Source organism: Poecilia reticulata, linkage group LG11 (genome assembly GCF_000633615.1).
Source record: "Poecilia reticulata strain Guanapo linkage group LG11, Guppy_female_1.0+MT, whole genome shotgun sequence".
Lineage (NCBI taxonomy): Eukaryota > Metazoa > Chordata > Actinopteri > Cyprinodontiformes > Poeciliidae > Poecilia > Poecilia reticulata.
Window position 1 is genome coordinate 7,116,246 of NC_024341.1, and position 17,707 is coordinate 7,133,952.

The following is a 17,707-nucleotide window of genomic DNA, read 5'->3' on the forward strand; positions in this document are numbered from 1 at the left end:
TATATAATGTTTATTTATCCACCCGTTTATCTCGGGTCTAGAGCCTGCATGTAGTGCATTTTTTAACTGCTGACGGTATGGCCCATGGTCAGCACCGTCCTCCTGTAATCCACTGTGTGTTTTAAACACTTTTTCCATTCTAACACGGAAATCATCAAAAGGTTCTTGTGGTTTTTGTTTACAGCTACTGATTTCAGTGTAGTTTGCCTGTCTTCTATACCTAGCTCTGATCCTGGTGAGCAAATGTCCCACTTTAGTGTTTAAAGTGTCACTTCCCTGCTCTTCGACCACCAGGGGGTCATTTACTCTATTCATTGGGTCATAATCCCCTTTAACATGATACCAGTCTGGACCGGTTAACTGCATCCWGACCTGTTGTACCTCAGCACCATTTAAGCAGTAGGTTCTTCTAAGATTTTCCATATCCTCCACACACTGCTCTACGTCTTCTTTAGGGTGTGGAATGCCATCTACTGCTCTCTTTATATCATCCAGGAAGACAGGGCTGCACCACTTCCAAGTGGAGTCAATTTGATTAGAAGCTGGAAAACTGCAGATATACAGAAAAGGAAAAAAAGAGAAAAACATACAAGGCCACTGGCCGTAACACCATTTTTAAAAGATTTTTATGGAAGCAGAAGGGGACCAGGGATTCCCCGGAGCACAAGCCCAGGGACATGCGGAAACAGGCAGACTCAATCTGCAGCTGCTCACCACTATGTCTCCACCTCTTGGAGGTCAAAATTTGTATTTTCTACCAGGCTCATGGCAGTTATATGGAAGTGATCAGGGCACTATTTGGAGCTGAATGATGCTGCTCTTGTGGATCTCTGACCCAGAAATAGTGCATTTTTGTCTGTTTTATTGAGTCCATGTCTGGATCCAGGGCTTGATCTTTAATTGGAACCATGGCTGGAGCTGTAAATTCACCCAGAAATTGACCCAGGGATGGCTCCAGACACATAACTAGGCCTGGAACCCTTCTCTCTGGTCCCCTAACACTAACAAACAACAACACATAACTAGAGTAATTTAGGAAGAACTCAAGTATAACACAAAGAAAGCTGATCTAATCAAGGACTGAAACTATAGGCAAGCAACTATCAAAACTGGAATCAAACCAATACCAAGTCAGAATTTGACAATTAACTGCTTTAGTATTTGAAAATATAGAGGTAATATGTAATGGCAGAGGAGGTGAAAATATGACAGAAGGACATCAAAGTTTATTTTATGGCAAGTAATGATAGCAATTAAAATGTGTTTCATACTTTGGTAAAGGACAGCAACAGGTCCTTGTACATTTAAACTAATACATCTAGAGCTAGATGTATCTGCAGCTGAGGGAAGCCTGATCAGAGGACAGTTTGAACCAAAGATCTGGGGAGAGTTTGATTGCGTTAAATAGTTTAGAATTTTTGCTGTCACAAAAGAAATACTAAATAATGTTAGAAGTTACATTCAAAGCAATGAGATCATTTATTAGGCTCTTTAAACAGTCTTTTGTAGATGGTAAGGTCCATCACTTTTGAATGGGAGCAATGTCTTAAACAGGATTCCTTTTTTCTCTTTTAAAGCCAACTCTGCAACAATCTGCATCTGTTCTAATGTAGAAAAATTATAACATAATTAACATGCTGTTTTCTGTAATTATAAATCCATGTGTAGAAAAAAAGCTATGAGTCAAACACTCAAGTAATGTGGAAAATGAAAATGTAAAAGCTCCATGGTTTACTTCAGAGTGAAACAGGAAACCACTGATTTCAGAGTTTCCTGTTTTATGCAGATCACAAAAACAGAAACACCCCACCTCTCACTTTTCTACTCACTGAAGAATCTAAAGGCCTACCAAACAGGTAAAGGATTGGAGCTCTAACAGAAATCCCGTCACCTTATTATACAATTAGATGCACAATGCTGGCACTTTCTTTTATTTCCAAAAGCATCACATCATGCTTTTTCAAATGCATGTGGGTTAAGAGGGATTACTGTAATTACAGTTGGTTTTAATACCTAGTTTTAAAGAGATCAGATTGAGAGGTTTTTGCTCTTTTTATTGTAAATTAAATTATTTCTGTTTCACACAAAATTCTGTAACTGAGAAAGGACAATTCAGTGTTTGTTGTCAAGAGACAACAGAGACATCTATGCAGTTATAGTAGTTTGGGAAAAAAAATGGTAAATATAAGCATTAAGACCTCATTGAATCATTATTTAATTATTTTTCAGCTTTTGTTATATATTGGAAAATAGAATATTTTTTGACAGCAGTCAGCTTCTGGTATACAAAGACTAAAGATGTCTTGTTACTTTTGAAGAAAAATTTCCTCTAACCATGTGCTGGTGTACACAAACATTCATGTGTAGTTTGAACAAAACTGAAGGTTTCTCAACCATTCTCTTATCAAATCCTATTACACATGAAAAGAGTTTGTGGAAAAAAACATACAAATTATCAACTTTGTCTTTTTCTTGTGACTTACACATTGATATGTTAGATTAAATTTACTTCTGTCTCATTAGTAATCATATTAAGATTTAAGTATACTGGATTGGATGTCATTGGAGGTGACATAACTGAGTACTGTCATTTGAATTTATTGAACCCATTTTACTTCCTGTCGAAGTCAACAAATGATTCACTACCATCTGGGCCATTATTAGCTCTGATAGCTCATCTGGAATATTGCGGGTGAAAAAAGAAGATACTATGGAGAAAAGCTTGACTGGAAAATGTATAATTCTGTGAGAAGGGTGAGGTCAGAAGTATAAATATTATTATGTCATCACACTAATGATTATCTGCCTTATAAAGCAACTGTCTCCTTATGGTTCTGACCAGAATCATATTTTTTTTGCTCTTTATCATTTCAAAGAGAATTAAATCTTGCAGGAAACACATGGGGTTTTCCTTATCTGCACAGAAGTCTACATTGACCTGAAAACCTTCTTTGTCTCCTTTTATGTGGTTGGCATTGTTTCATGGTAAATGATTCACGACTGATTCCTCTGAATTGTCATTGGCAACGAGTACAATGGATAAAATGTAAAGTCCCTTAACCTGAATTAGAAAGGGCAACGTCACTCTGACCAATGAGGGAGTAGGATCAAATAACCATTCTTACCTAGTATACCGCCGAGTTTCATTCAAACACTTTCTACATTTGAATTCCTGTTTATCAAGATCCAGAGTTGCTTAAGCAAAGCAAAACAAAAGAAATGTGTCATCTTGGGAGTTTTTGAGTTGTTTTTTTCTGTGCTTGAATATGTATCTATGCTTAATTTTTTGGTTCATTTTCCGCTTGGTTTATTTTCTTATTAGATTACTTTATAGAATAGAATAGAATAGAATATACTTTATTAATCCCAAAGGGGAAATTACTTATTCTTTGACAAGCTATTCCATCTAAGGTGTTAAATATTAATAATATAAGTATAACCATAAGAGATGGTTTATAACACACACACACACACACACACACACACACACACACACACACACACACACACACACACACACACACACACACACACACACACACACGTATTCTCCAGCATCTTCCTGTAGCTACTCCTCAATAACTCACTTGTTCCCTCAAAGCTCTTTGTTCTTGCTTAACAATTCTTTTGGTGATCCAGGGTTTGTTAATTGGGAAGCATCTCATTGTTCTGGTGGTTCTTGCTGGGTAAAAGTAATTATTGTTTTATCATTTTATTTGTGTTTTATCTAAATGTGTTCAGTTACCTAACTGGCTCTGACCAGTTATTCTTTAAGGGTCGTTGTTTATCTATGATGTAATTTCCTACTCAAGGGATCCATCTGTTCTGTTATCTCAGCATTGTTCACTGAAGAAGGTCATTATAATAAAAGCCAATTCCCAAGCAGATTTGAGCAGAGCTCACCAATCTTTGATCCCGAGCGAGTTAGAGGTTGTGGATCTCTCTCTTTGCAAAGGAAGGTATACAAACCTCATTGGTCTTGTGTCTGGTTCTTTACAGGTCTTTAACTAATTTTAAAAACCCCAACATACAAATTATAATATATAATAAAAATATATACATTTCTGTCCACACAGAAATGTATATAGTCAGTCACACCCTCAGTCATGGCACTGATGACATCTCGATGTGGCTGGCAGAGAGTAGCCCAATCAGTTGCTTCAAAACAAGCCTTGATAATGGGCTTATCGTGGAAATTCAGTTAAATTCAGTTTATCTATGGGGTGCTAATTCATAACATTATTATTATTAATACATTATTCATTTAGAAATTCAAATGTCTTAAAAACAAAGCTTCCGTTTTTGGTCAATGTAAGGTGTCATGAGATGATTTGCAGATAAGCTGTGAAATCTTTTTGTGAAGAGGAAGATGAGAATATCTGCTGTAATTTCCTGTGTGACTCTGGGGAGAGTATCAAGTCTTTTTTTTAAGATGGCGGGACTTTACTTGTACCATTTTTAGAAACAGGAAAAAGCAATATGATGTGACACAACAGAAAGGGATTTTTTTTTAAAAAAACCAAATCAACTTAAATCCTAATTTAAAATAAGGAAGAAGCTATGTTTGAAAGTGAAATGAGACCACAAGATGGGCAGTTTCTGGAAAGAACACATCTCTTTCACATCCTTCCTGTGTTGCTGTTAGGTATCCCCCCTCCTACTTACATTTTTCCAGGCACATCACTGGAAAAATGTGTTTACTCATACTTACAGTGAGATTTGAATTCAAACAATAATGTAATACTAGTGTTTTAAGGTTCATTTTGATGGACTTCCTACACATTTTCTCAAAATGCTCCATCTTAGTGTAACTTTCATGCATGGATCACCGTAATATATCTTTTAAAGTTTAAAATCAGTTATGATTATGTGGACAGTGTGTGTGGTTCTAGTTTACAGCATTTTAATAAAACCATTGATGCACTTTAAAGGAAATTTTTTTTTTCATCAATAGGAAAGAATTACTGCATTGTCTTGACATTTTGACATAATGCTGATAGTGCATCATAAGATTTTACAGTGGAACATTTATGACTGAAATCACCAAACAAAAATGAATTAGCATTCATGACAGTGAGTTACAGTGTGTATGGAAAGTATTCTGATCCATTTAACCCTTGTGTTTACAAATGGGGTCCAACCAACCCCACACCCGTAAAACTTGTATAATTTTCCACAGTCCTCTACGTTTGCCTCAGTCCTTGAACACAAGAAGGTTCAATTTTTCACTCTTTCGCTCTTTGTTTCATTGCTCACAATCGTTAAAATAAAAAAAAATTATATAATTTTCCATGAATATAGACTCAGCATCCAATCTTGACAGAAAAAAATTAGAAATGTAGAAATTTGCAAGGATCAATTCTTTGCAAATTTGAGTAAAAGATCAGTACTGACCTTCAGTCAATACTGACCCTGAGTATTTAGGGTCAGTATTGAGTAGAACCACCCTTTTGAGCTGGTACTGCCATGAGTTTTCTTGGGAATGATGCAACAAGTTTTTCACACCTGGATTTTGGAGATCCACTCCAGTTCTGTCAGGTTGGATGGTGAACGTTGGTAGAGGCATTTTCAGGTCTCTCCAGAAATGCTTAATTGGATTTAGGTCAGAGCTGTTTAGGTCAGAGCTGTTGCCTTGCAGCAAGAAGGTTCTGGGTTCGATTCCCGGCCCCGGTCTTTCTGCATGGAGTTTGCATGTTCTCCCTGTGCATGGTAGGTTTTCTCCGGGTACTCCGGTTTCCTCCCACAGTCCAAAAACATGACTGTCAGGTTAATTGGCCTCTCCAAATTGCCCCTAGGTGTGAGTGTGTGTGTGCATGGTTGTKTGTCCTGTGTGTCTCTGTGTTGCCCTGCGACAGACTGGCGACCTGTCCAGGGTGACCCCTCCTGTCGCCCGGAATGTTAGCTGGAGAGGCACCAGCAACCCTCCTGACCCCACTGAGGGACAAGGGTGCGAGAAGATGGATGGATGGATGGATTTAGGTCAGGGATCCGGCTGGGCCAGTCAAGAATGGTCACAGAGTTGTTCCAAAGCCACTCCTTTGTAGAACCATCTCAAAGAGGGTCAGAAGAAATGGACAGCATGTGAGTTAAATGTAAGTGTTACAGCAAAGGGTCTGAAGATTTATGACCATGTGATATTTCAGTTTTTCTTTTTAAATCAATTTTCAACATTTTCTACATTTCAGTTTTTTCTGTCAAGATGGGATGCTGAGTGCACATTCATGAGAAATAATATTAACTTATTTGATTTTAGCAAATGGCTGCAGTGAAGCAAAAAGTGAAAACTTAAAGGGGTCTGAATACTTTAGACACTCACTGTATGTTACAACATGAACATAATTATGTGTGTGTTCATTATGAACTATCATATGCCTGGCCACGTTTTGTAAATCATGTTTCTTGGACTCTCTTTTGACTTTTTGCCATAATTGGTGCTGGTGATGGTGGTGAGAGAATGCAGGAGACCCACGATGTAGATGAAAAATGATGAATTTAATGATAATGATCCAAACAGAGAACAACAGAGAACAGCACAGAGAAACAGGCATCAACGGGAACAGATGACATAGTATGACAAGGATCCGACAAAGAACAGAGACAACAGGTGAGACTAAATACACATGGCGTAATCAAGGGAACAAGACAAACCTGGGAGACAATCAAGGGGGAAGACGCAGAGACAGGACTCACAGGGAACGGAATCACACAGAAAAACTCAAAAATAAACACACAGAAACACGGATCATGACACTTTTTAGTGTTACAGCTACTGTGTGCATATCAGAAATCTGTCCATCTTGACCAATTTCTTCCAATATGTTTTTATGACCTTTCTGTGTATCACTGTTCCTGCTGTGAGCCCTGCATTATGAAATGACAGATGGATTGTGCAATTATATTTGCACAATTCCTTGTGCCTAAACTTTTAAGGTTGTGCAAGCAGTCATCAGCTGTTTTATTGCGGTTCTGAGTTATTTGGTAAAATTTCTGTCCTATGATGAGGAGTTTTGCAAGGTCATTTGATTCTTGATTTCTTTTTTCACATTAACTTGTAGAAAGCTTAATAACATGGCCACCTGAATCTTTGTTGCATGTAAAATATTATTATTCCTTTAATAGCAAAGCTTTTGTAGATTTTCATGTAATAATCACTATTTTATTGTTATATCCACTAAGGGTAAATTGTCTAAAATACTGACTGAAGTATGGCGGCAGGATAACAGTTCACCTTGTAGTCAGTAAGATTTGCAATCGTTCTGCAGACAGTTGTCATGGATGCAATGTGTTTTACTAAAACTATTTCCAATGTCTGTTACTTTAATCCATATATTTATTTTATTCTATCTCTGTTTTAAGAGCCATGCAGTCACTGTCATTTAACAGTTTGGTATTTCATGTTTTACTGAAGATGACTTTGATGTGTAGACAAGGACCTCACCACAGAACCTATGAGTGACAACTGTCTCTTCCTTAGATCTTGACATTTATTTATATTAAGTCAAATATGGCAGGACAGAGGCAGACCTCATGACAGATCAAATTGATCAAAGATTTTGATCAATTATCAAAGTGATCAAAGACTTTTATCAATAATCAAATTGATCAAAGTCTTGACAATTGCCAGTGATAATAAAAAGATCAGCAAAATACAAATTATTATTCTTTATTTAAGCATTTTATCTTATAATGTCTCCATAAGTGGATTTATATATTTAAAAAAAACACAGACATGGCATCATAAGTGCAGAAACTGATAGGTCCTATCCAGGGGCACTGCCAGAAATCTTGGGTCCCCTGACAAAAAATTTGATTGGGCCCCCTGCGCAGCTGCTGTTACAATTTTTTGAGTCTATTTGACCCATAAAAAGCATCACAATTTTAAAGACTTGCATCTGCCTTGCTTTCTTTGGTTCAATACTGATAATTAGCACAATGTTTAATGCTCATAAATTTAACATCCAACAGTCCACATCTGGTATGCAAGTAGGTTGTCAATTTTTTTTTCTATTAGTTATAGATTACTGAAATGTCTCTCCCCATGAGCAACAGTCAAAAGCAACATGCAACTACACATGAAGCAATCCAGACTTCTCAAAAATTCTATGTAGTTGCATTTTATTCAAGCTGCAGTACATAACTTTAATAAAAAATATGTTTTCTCCATATTTGTTAAAGCTGTCACCATGTCATAGCAGTTTGTTATGAGACAGATAATCTGTGAAAACAATCAATCTCCTCCACCTCCTTCATGAACCAGTACTTGTACTGGTTAAAGTAATGCACCGTTCTGACCAAAACAACCAATCAGAACCAGTAGGCCACTCTTAGCACTGTGAATTAGCCTCATTCACTCACTGCTAAATGTGCTAATGGGGGAGAAACAACTTATCATTACAAGAAACTGTTGATCTGTCATCATTGGTAGCTATGCTAACTAAACTGAGCATTCACAGTTTGAAACTACACAGCTCTGTGCTATGCTAGCTGCAGCATGGCACAAATTGAGGGGGAGGAAGGATGAGCAGCACCACATGAGATTGTGATTGACAGCACTAAAACTTTCCTGCCACTGACTGGTTGTTTCTAGCACTGGGAGAAAGCAGAGGAAATAGATTTTTCACAGATTACCTCTCATGCCATACTGTCACAACATAATGACAGTTTTAATAAATATGTGCAAAAAATATTTATATAAAAGTGACATATTGCAGCTTTAATTTAATTCAGGAGAGGATGGGTCAGGAGGGACGTGGGTTAGAGCTGCTGCTCACTGACTCATCTGTTAAGTGGTAAAAGGCACAGGGAACAATATGAATATGTTGGTACTTTTTTTCTTTAATTCATTAAATGCCAGTGAAAAGGAGACAAACAGTAGTCTGTAGATAAGCTAACTATGCTAAATGGTTGATAATCTCACACAGTCTATTCACCTCTCATGGAGAAAAACTGGGTTATAAATTAACACTCTTGCCTTTTTCTCCCTCTCTCTATTTTGTTTTTGAAAACCTGATTTTATAACTTTTCTTAGCTTAACTGGCACAGTCGTTTGTGGCGGCTGTATTCAGCTGCAGCTTTTACTGACTGCACCTGAACACAGCGTCACTGTCAAGAGCTCCAAGCAGGAATGAACCATTTCATGCAGATCCGGAAGGGGTTCAGGGGGTTCAGGGTAAAAAAAGATGTGTGTTCTTTGGTCTGGGAGTGGTAACATAAAATTGTTACTGCTAAAAACAATGTGATTAATTTTGTATTTGACAGGACACCAATTTTGTTATGTCTATGAAAAAAATAAAAATAATTAAATTGTGGAGGGCCCCCTGCTGGTCAGGGCCCCTAGAATTGTCATCACTTTTCACCCCTTTACCGCGCCCCTGGTCCTATCTTCCAAAACACTCACTCCTGTGAATATGAAAGATTCATACTCACCTGACTATGATAGACTCATGATGTTTTCTGTCAAATATTTAAACTCAACAGCTGACCAGACCAATGATAAGAACTAAGTTTTGCTCATAATTGAGATATTTTAGCTTGTACCTTTAAGTTAACCTTTGACTGATCTCCATTGACTTACTACATTGTTTCTTATTCTATGCTTACACATTACACATTACAAACAAATTGCTGACCTCACAAAATATTTGTACTTCATGGTAAATAAAGAAAATAATTCATCATAAAATGAAGTACAACTTTACACTTTTGTTGAAAGTCACAGATGGACTGATGAGCTGTTACTTCAAATTTGATTTCCCTTTTCCTAAAGCTGCTCTGATCCCTCATAATGCTGAGGAGAATTATTATTCTTTTGAGAACTTTTTTGGTCAATTTTGAAAAATATTTTGATTGATAATATCATAGCTATTTCGTGCCATTTTAATGTGATGCAGATGGAATACAAATGACAACATTAAGCATGAATTAAACCTAAATTGTTCTGTGATCACAAGTACCTGAGACTATCTACCCGTCTTCATGTAACACTGACTTCACTGAGTTTCTATACAACCATTCTCAGGGTGTTTCCCCTTTCACACACGGGGAACAAGTGCTTCCTACAATTGAAAAAAGTATTTCCTAATATAGAAAGTACTTGTTTACTGTGTGTGTGAAGGGGGAAACACCCTTCAGACAAACACACAACTTGTATACTGTATACATAGTATACAAGTTGAAATGCTGAGGTCTTTTTTCTCAATATCCGCATGATAAACAGGGGTATCTAACATGTTGCATTATCTGGAGGAGCTAATCATACCTCTGAATTAAAGGAAGGCTCTATAACAGATGAGTCACAGCCTTATATTAACGTCTGTCTATTTTAAACCTTGGAGAAGTGACATATTTCTCTGTCTGAGTAGAACATCAGAAAGACTTCATTTTTACCACTGAAACAGAATTTATGCAGACACAAAGTTTTTGTGATGTTTTTAAAGACCTGTTGATCAGTGTGTGTGTGTGTGTGTGTGTGTGTGTGTGTGTGTGTGTGTGTGTGTGTGTGTGTGTGTGTGTGTGTGTGCGTGTACGCGTGTGCGTGTGTGTGCGTAAGAGAAAGAGTAAGCGTTCGATTCTGCTAATTGTGGGTTTCTGTTTGGGGTGTAAAAATGGTTACGACACAGGTCTGTGTGTGTGGTTTAGGTATAACTCAGTCAGAGGTTTGTGTAGGCGTGTTCTGGTCCATATGAACCTCCCAGGTTCTGGGTCTCTTCCTTATCAGCTCTCCACTTATTCACAATGAGTGACATCACTGGAGTTTCCACCAAAAAAATAGCTTTTATAAGAGCGTCTCAAAATGTTAGTTAAGAGGAAGGAGCCCTCTTACCATACATTTACAGTTTGACTTGGATTGAAAGCAAGAACTTACTCAGAACAATGGAGAGTGAATTCAAGGTATTACTGGATGCAGATGCCAGCACAGGGACAAGTGATCGGACATCCACTAGAATCAAAACATTTCAAATGTCCAGACTTGCCTTGTCCCTGATTTCTTTCACTCTCTGCCTTGCTACTGGTGGTGCTGTTTTCCTCTTCTCTAATGCTCGTGTCAAGGTGAGTGCTGTCTTCAAAAAGGGTCAGAGGCCTGCAACAAATAGTTACTACACAATCTGATGAATTAAATGCTAACAGTGTCTATCTGTCTTCTGACACAGAGTGCAGTATCAGACAAGGGAAACTCTGGTGGGTAGTTCTCCTTAATTCTTTGACACATTGAACTTTTATGAAGTTGTAGTTAACTATAGCATCTATTATCTAATCTATGTTTTACAAGTAAATATTATATACCTGAACTTTTATGTATTGTTTTGTTACTTAGGGATTTGTTCCATAAAGGGATAATGTCCCAGAAAAATGCTATTTTGCATCCAGCAGAGGGTTAACATTTTTTCCTCTGATTTTACAGCTTTTCATCACGCCTTAAGGCAAATTTCAAACAGGGCAGCCATTCATCTAGAAGGTAAGAACCAGACACCTTCAGGTGAGGGGGGGTGGAGGAGTCTTGATTCCCTGCCACTTTTACCCTTGATGCCCTAAGTGCCTTTTTGGGGGGTTTTTTGTTTTGTTTTATTTTTGTTTTGTTTTGTTTTCAATGTATTTATTTTTTATTAAATTTTTTATCTGGACTATAGTATTTACCTAAACATAGGAATTTAGCTAAATAAATTACTCTGGCTGTCCTTGGCCTAATAATGACTGAATGGATTCTCAGTTCCTCTGTCTCCATGTCGTTATGACATCAGATCAGGATGAGGGAGGGGAACTGTGTCCTCTGTCAGATTATGGGCAAGAATTTATTTTTTCATTATACACTAGTTTGTGAATAAAAACTTAGGTCTGATGTTGAAGTTGTTATTTATTTTTACAATTGTCCTCACAATAGCGGGAAAACCCCTCATCATCCCCAAACACAGAAATGGCTCAGTTGCAGAGAAAACTTCTGACTTTAATTTTAGCATTCTGCTCCAGTGCTGGACTAAATGCCTGGTTTGCTCCAGGCAGCCTGAGTCAGTCTCACCGCTGTGGGTCAGAATTGGATACCCTGATATAAAGAAATGGTAACGAGGCTGTCACTGCGAATCCAACGTACCTTTTAGCTCTGTGCTTCACTAACGTTACTACCAGGCAGGTTCACACTACTTCTGACAGATCAGAAAAAATACACCCAATAAGCCCAGGCAACCAAAACAGTCTTTGTGGCGCTTATTACAAACTGAACAGTCAGTAAACAGAAAAGCCTCGTCTGACAGTCTGTCCCAGCTCCTGCCTTATAAATGAAATCTCCATTTGTCCCTTGCATCCAGTAGAGAGATGCGCAACGCAAAGGAGCGATTCTAGCTCCTCATGCAGGGCTGGGGTAGAATCTAATTTACTCCCCCTCCTACTAAGAACATCAGCATCACTAACAGTGTTTGAAAATAGATTTAGGGAAGTCAGTGAGACCAGGAACAGGTTAATTGGCCAGATTAATATCAATCACTGATTATTATTTACTGTGATGTATTTGTGAATAAACTGAGCTCAAACACAAAGATTAAAGATAGCATAAGATTGTAGCCATGGTAACACATCAAAAATCAAATATGTTTTTTGTACTAAGGGTTAGGGTTAGACAAAGTAAACTTCCTAATTAATTCCAAAATGTACTTTTTTTTCTCTGCTGAAACCATTAAATAAAAATTAATAGCATTGTCATTCTCAACAAACAAATGCTGAAGTTTTAGATCTATGGTCTGCGTTACAATTCAAGCATTTGCAGGGGGCCCTAGACTGTAAGTAGACCTTTAAAAGATCTTTTTAGGTTGACCTGTGACTGTGACACAAAGTTTTGTGATGTTTTTAAACACTTGTTGATCAGTGTGTGTGTGTGTGTGTGTGTGCGTGTGCGTGTGTGTGTGTGTGTGTGCGCGTCCGTGCGTGCGTGACAGTAATCAGCTAAACTTAAATGCATGGATGTTTCTCAAGATCTTGTTGAAAGACAAAATCTAATGACAATTTCTCTCAACCTTACAATTCTAGATCTTTCAGAGGTGCTTACATAGAAAAATTATGTAGAGTTAACCCCTCTGAACTTTTTTGATCTTTAAAGCAGACTGCAGCAAAGTTGCTATGGCGATTAAACAGATATTATTAGGGTCTATTAAATAAAATAGCAGCACATTTGCTATTTCATAACACACTTCATAACCAGCGTATGGTCTCTCTCAGATCAATACAATCCTCCAGGACAGTCAGCAGCAGAAACAGCAACATTAAACCTATCAGGGAAAATTTGCTTTGATTGTCCCCACATGACAATGACATAATATGATCCAAATAAATATTAGATTCTTCATTAATATGGGTTGTTGTTAGTTTGTTGTACGGTGTTTTAAGATCTTGATCAATGTGCCCCTTTTTAACTTTGAGCCCCTCCAAAGGCCTCTGTACGGCGCTGGTAAGAACAAACTGCAAAGTGTAGTTTACAACTACATTAAAACCCAGAGGTGAACAATATGTACAATTCTGTTTGTTTATATAAATAAAATATACAGAAGGACTTAGCAAAATGAGTTTTTTTTTTCATAATTAGCTTTACCTTTGGTAGTTTTTCACTGTCTACAGGAGGGTATTGTAAGTGGAATAATCTGATATTCATTTTCATGCTTGTGTTTTCAAACAGGAGTACACGACCCCGCCATAAACACGTCAGTGAAGTGGATGAGCAAAGTGGACCAGGCACACTCTCAAGGAGGTCTAGAGCTAAAAGACAATGAGATTCTGATTCCTCAGAATGGCCTCTACTTTGTTTACAGCCAGGCGTCGTTCAGAATAAGCTGCAACAGCAATGCTGATGACCTTACTTCCAATCACATGATCCATCTGAGTCACACAGTGAAACGCTGGTCCAGATCATTTGGCTCTAATGATGAGAGGTCCTATCAGACCCTCTTGCATTCAGTTCGTACCGTGTGCCAGGGTACAGCCAGTAAGGATCCAGACTCAGCTGGAAGCTTCTTCTCTGCAGTGTATATGGGAGCAGTATTCGATTTAAAGAGTGGGGACAGACTGAAGACTGTTATGGAAGAGAAGATGCTTGAGAAACTTGAGGAAGATGCAGGGAAGACTTATTTTGGTGTCTTTGCCTTGTAAAGAGAGCTTGCAGAGGGCAGTAAATTTACATGAACATACATGTGGTGGCATGTAGCACCAGTACTGCTTATTGTGGAATGGACTCTGTTGCATAGAACCAAAAGAAACTTGTTTTGTAAGTTTTACATTTACAGATCAACCAGTAAGTGATTAGCAATGTCTGAAATGGTGGTCTGTAATCCACCACATCAGAGCTATTTACTAAGATATGTCATTTTTGTATCACTTATGTTGTGTGTTTGTGCTGCTAACTAATTGTTTCACTACAGTCTGGCAATGATGTGTAGACATATCTATTTATTATTATAATTATTTTTATTTATTTAAATATTTATTCTTTTTTCTCTTATTTTTGTAAGTCGGTGTGTTTTTCTGTTGACTAAGTCCTGTTATATATTATGGTGTTTGTGGTGCAAGACACTTGAATACATGTTTTTTGCAAAGATTACAAACTCTGATGATTATACTTTACAGTAGTAGTCTTGTTCTCACCTGTTTATCGCTTGATCAACCAGTCAGGATTAGGCTTTTGTGCTTTTTTTAATACAGAGGGATTTCTGGGAAGACTGCAGATGCTGCTCTTTTCCCAATGAAGACAAATTCAGTTAACAAAACACTAAACATCCATCCATCCATCCATTTTCTTACACCCTTGTCCCTTAGTGGGGTCGGGAGGGTTGCTGGTGCCTAACTCCAGCCAGTGGCGCAAAAAGTGGGTATGCAGCGCATGCAACGCAGGGCGCAGCACCAGAGGGGGCGGCGCGCCGATGATGTTTTCCTATACACTTCAGCGCGCCTTACGCTCCTTCACCTCTCGCACATAACGAGGTAAATGTGGTGAGTTTTACCCTTCACGTATCGTCGTCTTGGAAGAGGGGGGGTGGAAGCGAGCGTATGTTTTCTACACTCCTTCACCCTGACGTACCTTCCTTCGTGGGGGGGGCGCCGATGTTTTCGCATCCACCTGAATAATGTGTAGTTGCGCCCCTGACTCCAGTTAACGTTCCGGGCGAGAGGCGCGATACACCCTGGACAGGTCGCCAGTCTGTCGCAGGTCAACACAGAGACAGACAGGACAAACAACTATGCACACACACACTCACACCTAGTGAGAATTTGCCCAGGGAGAATTTGGGGAGACCAATTAACCTGACAGTATGGAGGGAGGACAGTATCACTTGAATTACTCTGAGAAGGGGAACTTTGGTCGGTTCACGTAACCAGGATGAGAAGTCTTCCAGAACTAACATCTGACATGGTGCAAAAAACTGAATATAACATAAAATGTTTTAAATCACTAACATTTAATTTGTAAGACATTTTTCTTAGTTATTAATAACATGTTTTGACTGAAAATTCTATTATCTTGTTTTAGAATTAATTTAGTTAATGATGAATGTATTTGAAATTGTATTATTTCTGACTATATTAGAATCAAATGAAAATGTTTTGTTTAGTATTAGAAAATATTTAGGTTTATGGTGAATGAATGTCTTAATTCTTATTTGTTTCTAATTCCTAATTAGAAACAGGAATTGTACTTCATTATTTTCTGTTAATATTATATCTATTGCTTTTGGTTTGATATCAGGACTAAACTTTGGAGATGCTGAGTGCAGAAGAACAAACTGGGTTTTTGGAGATAACTTTTCATTGAATTAAAAGTACAGCATTAAAGGTTTGTTCCTGGCAGAGCAGAAGACAAACCAGAATTTCACAGCTACCTGTGAGGTTCCTGCATCTGTTTCTCTTTGACCAGATGGCTGTAGAGCCACAGGAGGCCGGATAGTGTTAAGAAAATAAATTTAAAATAAGTTAGTTTTAGAATTTATCATGACTTGATTGAAATACCATAATTATAGTTTTAAAATTTATAACWTATTCTGACCTATTGATCTATATTTTACTGTAGTTAAAGCAGATGGTTTGTCAAGATCTCTGATCTCTTTGTCTGTCTGGAAACAATCAGTAGGAAGTTCCAGCTTTTCACACTGATCTGTGAAAGACATAAACCACCATGAATTCAGAGAGTCTGCTTCCACCTTATTTAGACAAAAGGTGTTTGATCTTGTGAACAAATTGCAGGGACTTTCTAAATTCAAAAAGGGCCAGAGATGCCTTCCAATTGGTCCAAGCAGAGATACGCCTTATTTGAATACATTAAAGAGGAAAACACACCTACAGGTATAAAAGTTTGTGCACAAGGGAAACAATTTAGAAAAAAGCTGATTTATTTTACTTCTGCACCAGCTCTTTCTCCAAGRACGTCCTTGATATTTCTYTGTCTTCTTGTCTCAGGTAACAATGTTTGTATCTGTGTTTCTTCAGTTTCCTGTWCTATCTTATACTTTCTTCTGATTGGATTAAATTCTGTAATTCTGTGACGTCAACATGCATTGTTGTGTTTCTGTCCYCACACGTGGCCACGCGAGARAACCCGGGATCAACAGGAAGAATCAGAGCCAGAGTTTTGCTAAATTTAATTGTATAAAAATTCTTCCTTAACAAAGGCAACAGCTCTACCAATTGCGCCACTGTGCAACCCCAGCTAAAAATACATAGACAAATAACAATACACATTTAACTTTAGATTAGTTGATTCTCATGGTTGGCTCTGTATATTTGAGGATTTTCTGCCTTCATAATGTGTTTGATAACAATTGACAAGAATAATTAAAACTTCTTAATTTTGATATTGTTCAGCAAAATGTTGTTCCATCAGGCTACATGGCTACTGCATTAATATATCAATGAGCTACTCTATGCTGTAGTTGGTGATATGTTGTTTGCTGCTGATAATTTATGCATCTAAAATTGTATTTTTACATCAACTTCTAAGTTATGTAAAATTTCTCCAATTAAAATAATTTGAAGGCTCAGAATCAACCCGGTCCACATTCTCAAGTGAGAAAGATTCACCTGGTATAAATTAAATTTGTATCTATTGTAATTACACCAAATAGAAATTTATTTAATCAAAAATGTCATGGTTGTTTATTCCATCTTAAGTTGGGCTGCACCGACTGCAGTTTTCTGGCTTACCGCTGATTACTAATCTTTCAAAGCCTGACCTGCCGATTTTTATTTTGGCTGATACCATTTTTTTCCCCAAAATGTTGTTAAATGTAGCAAGAAAGTCGCTGAGTTGGTAACAGTGGGGTGAACGTTAACTGCAAACATGCAGACGTGACCTGGTGGGTCAGTCTGTCAGTCAAACCTCTCACTGTAGAGCAGAAGAGGACAGAGTATGATTTTAAACCCTTGATCAGTGAATAAGATTGGCTTCATGTAAGTATCGGCAGATCACCAATCCCCCAAAATTAAGGAAATTGGTGCCGATAAATTGGCTAATAAATGTGCATATATAGGTCCTTCTCAAAAGATTTGCATATTGTGATAAAGTTTATTATTTTCCATAATGTAATGATAAAAATTAAACTGTCATATATTTTAGATTCATTGCACACCAACTGAAATATTTCAGATCTTTTGTTGTTTTAATACTGGTGATTGTGGCATACAGCTCATGAAAACCCAAAATCCCTGTCTCAAAAAATTAGCATATTTCATCTGACCAATA

At 37.6% G+C, this 17,707-nt stretch overlaps 2 protein-coding genes across 6 annotated transcripts in view; one reads left to right on the forward strand and one right to left on the reverse strand.

Annotated features, from left to right (window-relative positions):
- Nucleotides 1-17,707, reverse strand: part of dlgap3 (discs, large (Drosophila) homolog-associated protein 3) — a 908,365-nt gene that overhangs the window by 29,844 nt on the left and 860,814 nt on the right. The window lies entirely within an intron of this gene.
- On the forward strand, nucleotides 10,759-14,341 carry tnfa (tumor necrosis factor a (TNF superfamily, member 2)). The gene is made up of 4 exons (XM_008421531.2): nucleotides 10,759-11,049; nucleotides 11,151-11,178; nucleotides 11,402-11,455; nucleotides 13,658-14,341. The coding sequence occupies exons 1-4, from the start codon at nucleotides 10,873-10,875 to the stop codon at nucleotides 14,125-14,127; spliced, it is 729 nt and encodes a 242-aa protein (XP_008419753.1). The 5' UTR covers nucleotides 10,759-10,872; the 3' UTR covers nucleotides 14,128-14,341.

What these genes read in the sequence shown, in the direction of transcription:
- tnfa (XM_008421531.2), top strand. Translation starts at nt 10,873, where the DNA reads ATGGAGAGTGAATTCAAGGTATTACTGGATGCAGATGCCAGCACAGGG. An exon ending in TCTCTAATGCTCGTGTCAAG is followed by an intron (nt 11,050 to 11,150) that starts GTGAGTGCTGTC and finishes CTTCTGACACAG; the next exon opens with AGTGCAGTATCAGACAAGGG. An exon ending in ATCAGACAAGGGAAACTCTG is followed by an intron (nt 11,179 to 11,401) that starts GTGGGTAGTTCT and finishes CTGATTTTACAG; the next exon opens with CTTTTCATCACGCCTTAAGG.